Source organism: Pollicipes pollicipes, unplaced genomic scaffold (genome assembly GCF_011947565.3).
Source record: "Pollicipes pollicipes isolate AB1234 unplaced genomic scaffold, Ppol_2.1 Scaffold_4740;HRSCAF=5597_pilon_pilon_pilon, whole genome shotgun sequence".
In the NCBI taxonomy this organism is placed as follows: domain Eukaryota; kingdom Metazoa; phylum Arthropoda; class Thecostraca; order Pollicipedomorpha; family Pollicipedidae; genus Pollicipes; species Pollicipes pollicipes.
In genome coordinates, this window is record NW_023596545.1 from 28150010 (window position 1) to 28156473 (window position 6464).

At 51.8% G+C, this 6464-nt stretch overlaps 1 protein-coding gene across 2 annotated transcripts; it reads left to right on the forward strand.

The window, feature by feature from the left end:
• The first annotated feature begins 855 nt into the window (after positions 1-855).
• On the forward strand, positions 856-6464 carry LOC119098732 (CKLF-like MARVEL transmembrane domain-containing protein 3). 2 transcript variants are annotated; one of them, XM_037221744.1, is made up of 5 exons: positions 856-987; positions 4007-4133; positions 4526-4702; positions 5165-5272; positions 5604-6464. In XM_037221744.1, the coding sequence occupies exons 2-5, from the start codon at positions 4017-4019 to the stop codon at positions 5727-5729; spliced, it is 528 nt and encodes a 175-aa protein (XP_037077639.1). In that variant the 5' UTR covers positions 856-987; positions 4007-4016; the 3' UTR covers positions 5730-6464. The 2 variants fall into 2 exon arrangements, with proteins under 2 accessions (XP_037077639.1, XP_037077640.1); XM_037221745.1 differs by lacking the exon at positions 856-987 and adding an exon at positions 1061-1158.

Genomic DNA, 6464 nt, shown 5'->3' on the forward strand with positions numbered 1-6464 from the left:
CTTATTACACTTTACTGAGGCGGCCTTCGCCAATAAGTTCTGCTGCGCTAGATAGAATCAGATCGGGTTCGGATCTGGTGTAAAGGTTGGAATGGTTGATGGATTAAATTTACAATGTTTAACAAAGGCTGATCCAGGAGGACCAACTGGACAAGGTAATGGAACAAAGACGGAAGATGATGCAAGACAAGCGAAATCCGACGCGTTTTTAGCACTAAGACACTTGGTTCCCATTCTTCCCAGCCCCCACCCCCAATGTGCGGGATCTGTCCTTGATGACCGGTTGGTTTCAACCGTTGACATGAAGTCATTGAGACCGGACTGTCCATGGCCACACGGTACCTCGTCATCGGTTTGGGGCCGTCCATAAACTACGTTACGCATGGAGGAAGGGAGGGGAACGTTATGGAAGCGTAGCAACGAAGGAAGGGGGCTTTGTACAAGGTAACTGTTACGCTCCGATATGACTGTTCATCAAACTAAAAATTATAACGGTAATTAAAACTTTACAGACAGCAACACTGCCATAGAAATCTCCTCCCATCCTCTCATTACAAGGAGTACGTCCGTTAGTTGATTCGCAGCTTCCTTGGAGATCGAGCAGACATTACTTTTACGACATAACGCTTACCACAGCGTAGCCAAGGGAAGCGGTCGTCCGGCATAATCAGTGCGTAATCGGGGGATGAGGGAGGGTTGAAGATGGCAAAAACACTGCATAATTTACTGTCAGGGCAAATAGTACAGGTGGCTTCTTTGGGGTCCCAGTACGGAAAGAAAACAGTCCAACAAGGTATCAGCTGAGTGCAGCCCCTCTTCTTACATTCATGGCGCACAACCCTAAATCTTGCGCAAGGTGGAGGGGTTAGGCGTGTCAGTGGCGAGGCAGGTGGCAATTGCTGGCCGCTGAAATTTTTCGAAGAGAATCTGCACTGGCGCGCACACACCCGTGAAATCTGCGTTTTAAACTTTTCGTGGCATACCAAGGTAGGCATGGTGTGGGAAACATAGCCCTGCGCTGAAATCCGGTGATGTTGACCTTGACGGCGGCAGACTCCGCCGGCACGCCCACACTTACGCCCACGTTTTCGTAGGTTGACGCCCTGCCATTCCTGTTTCCAATAACTGGCGAAAGGATCCGTTTGTCCATACAGGAAGGTAGGTGAAAGGAAGATTCTTCTTTCTTTTCATGAAAGGAACTTACGAGTGCTTGGGAAATAAAAATGTGCCGCTGACGCTTTGACGCATGATCCCGTAGTGCTTCGCGATTGATCGGGTGATGTCCGGGTTTGTAATTAAAAGTTTCTACGTTTTTCGTACACTCTGTGTAGTACTTCATGGAAGAGATGTCTGTTTATTATAGGTGCATTAATAAATGCATTAGGGCATATAAAAAGAAAAATATTATCAATCAAGTGCCTGTTGGGATACAAGTGGGTTATCCATGCTGATGCCATGCTGTATGCAGATTTGTGGTGCACTTGAGTGTATGAGGTTAGGTCTTGGCTTGGCCACCAGAGCACTGATAGTTTTTGCATCAGATAACTCAGTGTATCCCAACAACTCATGAACTTGTGATCACTCAGCCCAGACCCAACATCAGGGGAGGTGTGTTAGTGTTTGTGAAGCTCCACTTTGGGTTTGGGTCCAAGTTTCATAATAACCTGACATCCCAGAAGTGAGGTCTGCAAATTTGGTTGGTTGGTAAGCAATTTGTTCAATATTTTACCATAATTTGTATTGACAATTGTGGCATCATACTTACTTGCAGCTTATGCCTATTGTTTTTTCCTATGTTTGAGAACCATTTGTACTCTGGCAGCAATGTGAATAACTAATCAGACCTTACAAAGTGTACTACAACCTGTGATGTTTGATTAGTGGTCAGTAATCATTTGTGTGCACATAATGAATGTCTAACTACAGTAACAAAATCAAAGCCTATATGCATGTGGAACACTCCCTTTGAACAGAGTTCTGCATTTGTGTAGAATTTTGAACTGAAATAGCAATCATTTTAGAAATAGCAATAGCAATCTTTAGCGATCTAGATCATTTCATGCAGTTTATAGCTGTGCCATTCCTGAGACCTAGACCCTTCTAGTTTCTGAACTATACATGCATATGAAGATGTGCAGAATATTTCAGGGGGACTATTTTGAGCTCACCCAGGCATCCATAACACCCTCAAAATGTCATTAAAATCTGTCATTCCATTGCCCATGCAGTGGTGAAGGCCAGGAGAAACACATGCTCAGTTGTATATCTGGGATTCTTGAGCATGATTTCTTAATTAATGATGGCTGTCAATTGGCTTTCAATCCATGTCATTCGAGGTATGATGATATAATCAACTTGGGTGCGAATAGTGTAGTGGTTTACACGTCGTGTTACCACTACAGCGTCTGGGAAACCAGACATATGAGGTTGATTCCCCGCAGTGCCCGCCCTTCCCTGCCAGGGTGAGAGGCAGGTGATGCTGTATAGCCTCAGCAGCTTAGTGCATCTTAAAGCCTCAATGGCACACACATGATATGATTGAAGGGTGAGATATTGAGGAGTATGTTTGCTGAACAGATGAATTGTGTTGTTAAGAGCACCTCAAAATCACACCAAATGTTATAAGTTGCTTATTTCATCATATCTGGTGTTTGCTTCAATATCTTCAAATGTTTGACATGACTTTAACAGATTTGACTCTATGAGCATCCCATGCAACCTGGGTCTTCAAACAGCTGTCCATCAAGTGATATGCATTATGCTATCCACCTGCCAAATTCCACTGTCTCAGCACTTGTAGGTCGGCAACAATGGCACAGCTGTGCCGGTTGCCTGATCTTTGGTCACACCCCAGGTGTGAGGAACAGCCCTGTCCCAGCTGGATGTGGTCACCATTCTACCAAGGTTGACCCTCTGTCTGACCTGTACTGTTGACCATCGATTATGCGCATTCTGGCGGAGAGGTGTTGCTGGTGGCGCTCGGTGCGTGCCACATGCCACCGATCGATTCGAAACTGGCATCACAGTCTTGCCGCCGAGCCGGCGCCCTGGATGGAGCTGCTCGTCAAGAGAGTCGTAGGTGTGATTTGGCGCAACACGCTGGGAAGTTTGAACACACATCCAGACCTCATAAACAGACACACAAGCAGCGGATCAGAATTATTCCAAGTGGCCGCCATGTATGACATCTCGCTTTGCTAACAGCGTGCGAGGCACATTTTTACTTCCATCTGTATTGAAATATGTCAGTTTTGTAGATGGCAAAGGTTGTTGCCTTTTGATACTTTTGGCTTAGAATACCGACTGATATGTTCCTAACTGCTCGCAATGCTCACACGCGTTTGCTATCGAGGAAAGAGACACTGGCGCGACACCTGATTCCAAGTGTGCCTGCGTGTTTAATGGCGTACAGGTGGCAGGGTCAGTGACCCGAACTGTCGCCCGGGATCGCTCCCGGGAAATGCTGTCATGAATCACATGGTTTTACCGAGCTCGGCCGCTCGCGACACTTTGCCCTTTGGAACTTCAGGGAAATGCTGGTGTTTGGAGAAGGACTTTTAATCTTCCTCACTGGACACCTTTATACTTAAGAAAACGTCATGATTTGTCATCATGAAAACTTCACGAAACACCATGGTGTGTCAAGTGTTGTGCAATTACTACGTGAAACTACTACGTGTTACTACGTGTCATCTTGCTTCACCTTTTAACCAGCATTGGAAGTAAGTGTGCGAGTCATATGGTGCGTTGCTATTGGCTGGTAAGTAGTAAGCCAAACCTTGTTTTTATGAAGTCAGTGCAGTGAGCGCGGGAAAGAAGACAACAGTCACGTTGTTAGTGTGATGGCTGCCAACTCCGGCTGTCATGCTGCTCCAGCTGCCAGGCTTGAGCCAGTTGCTAAACGAGCACGTTCGGCCTTGGCGCGTCCTGCGCGCCACATTGACAATGGGCCTGTTCGACTGGCGGTGGCGGCCGCGCTCGTGACGTCGTCCGACGCTGTCGACAGGCGCTGAACGATGGAGGGTGGCATGCCGAACACGTACGCAACCACCACCACCACCACCACCAGGACGGTGTTCTTCGACAAGTCCATGTTCCGCTCTAGGGAGGTGCTCCTCAAGATCGGGGAGGTGGTAAGTGGGGAGGGGATTCTCAGGGGCTGGCCTGGTGTCGTAAGCTTAGCCGTGAGCATCGGGCTCTTATGCTGTCTGCTTGAGATGATCCTCGCGGCCTACTGGCCACGTGTGCAGCGTGCTGAGAGGCTGGGTAATGTTTTGTCTGCGTCATATGCCGGTCGGTTGATTTCACGTGGAGTTATGTGGACTTAGCCGCACGGATGGCCGCGTCTCACTGTTCCCGCGGGAATGTCGCGAACGGTTGTAGCGCACGGGTGTTAACGTCCGATTCGCACGCGATGCTTATGAGAACGAGCGCGTCCGGTGACTGGCGCCTCCGCCGCCGCCGCCTCCCGCCCGTGCGGTCCTGTTTGCTATCCCCTGAGCCTGTGCCGTGCCCTCTGCCGCAGCTGGTCTGCTTGATCGGTCTCATCTGCGTCTCGTGTGCGCCCAACCCGTACATTAGCCAGGCTGGCTTCTTCTACTTCCTCTCCTCGGTGGGCATCGTGGTGGCGCTGGTGATGATGGTGCTTTACGTGGTCCACCTGCGCGACAAGATGGCCGGAACGCTGCGCCTCAACTTCGTGGTGAGTGGCCTCCAGCCGCTGCCGGGAGAACGGGGGTGGCGCTGCACATCGTGACGGCGTCTGGCGGGCGGCCGACAGGAGCGTCACAGTCAGTGGTGAATGCGTAACGTCGCTCGGAAGGGGAGGTGGGCGTCGCGCTCGGCCGTCGGAGGCTGTGTTGTGGTAGGGGACATTCGCTGGGTGGCGGCGCCAGCGCATCGAACCGAATGCGCCGACGATGACAGCGGCTGCATGCGCGATGATTGCCGGCTGCGTGCAGCTGTCAAGGTCCTATCCTCTCCTGGTGGAACTGGGACGGCCTTCCGGCATCGTTCGTTTCGCGACGGGCGCGATGGTAGCTGGACTGGGGCCGGGGGTGGACAGGAAATCTGCCGGCATCCTCTGGCGTCCGGGTACACTGTCGCCGACCTTGAGCCGCCGAGTGACTGACTGATGAACTAACGCTTCCCGCGGTCACCGCAGGAGATGGTGTATGCTGCTCTCTGGTCCTTCTTCTTCTTTGCCGCCGCCATTGCGTGCGTGGTGTTAGGCAGCAAATTCAGCAACGGGGGCGCCTACATCGCAGCTGGGGTAGGTACTGGGGGAACAGAAGATAAATGCGCTGCACAGTTTTCCTTGATTTTTAGCCCTCCCCCCCCCCCCCCCTCCCTTCTCTCCACGATCAATTGACACACAACTATTGTTTATATGGCGTTTTAGCACTAGCTCAGCGCTGTCATGTCAGCAATGGCATGTTCGCTTTTGCCAGTCAGCGTGCGCCGAATGATCGCGTGGATGGCGTTGGACTTCGGTTGGCTGTTAAGTGGCCGCGATGCCGGCGAGCCCTCAGCACCAAACCACCACCATCAACACCAATGCCAACAGTCTAGTCATGTGCCAACATTTGTATGCCTGCCGGCAGTTCTTTGGCTTCGTGGCAATGGTGCTGTACGGCATTGACGCGTTCATCATGTACAACGCGTGGAGGCACGGCACAACACGCAGCGCCACGCAGACCACGCAGCAGGCGTCGACCCCAGCTTACTGAACAGCGGCGATGCCATCGCCACCTACCGGCAACTTGGGGAATTTCTGCCTCAGCGCGTCGCCAGGAGGGTGGGCTGTTGACGCATTTGGATCCCGGGAGGTCGCAGGCATGTGCTCGTGGGCGAGGGAGCTGGGATTCGGGTCTGCGTTATTTGTTTGCTGCTCGACCATGATGTTTATGAAATATTGCTCCGCTGTATTCTGTCCTAATGCTTTCTAGAAGTGTTAGGCATCTGTAACAAGAATGACCAGTTTACCCCACCTCGCCTGTTTTCACCCCCCATTCCCAGTTTCGAAGCCTAATGCAGAATGTCTCTTGGTGAGCAGGCTTCCCGGAATATCATAGCATACCACTGACCATATTGTCATTGATATGAAGTGTGCTGTGAACACCCCACTAAATGACAGCGACTTGACCACTTTTACCTGCTGGTTGCGGCCATCTGTTCCCAGTCTGCTTTTCACGTGTTCTTTTCGACTGCCACACCCTGGTGGCGCGCACCAACCGCCTGCCCTGGCCGCTACGAGCCGGTCTCCGTCCCGACACCGCCGACTTATCAGCTCCACACCACGGCACGCCCTGCGCTCGCGGCCGCGCCCCAGCCCGGTGGGGTACCCTGTCCGGCTCGGTCGGTGCGAAGTTATGGGCTGGTGCGCGGGCGTTGGCGGCACGCCTCAGGCATGAAGTGGCGGGTCCGTCGGCTGCGCGTCGGCCCCCCTCCCCCCCCCGTTTCTC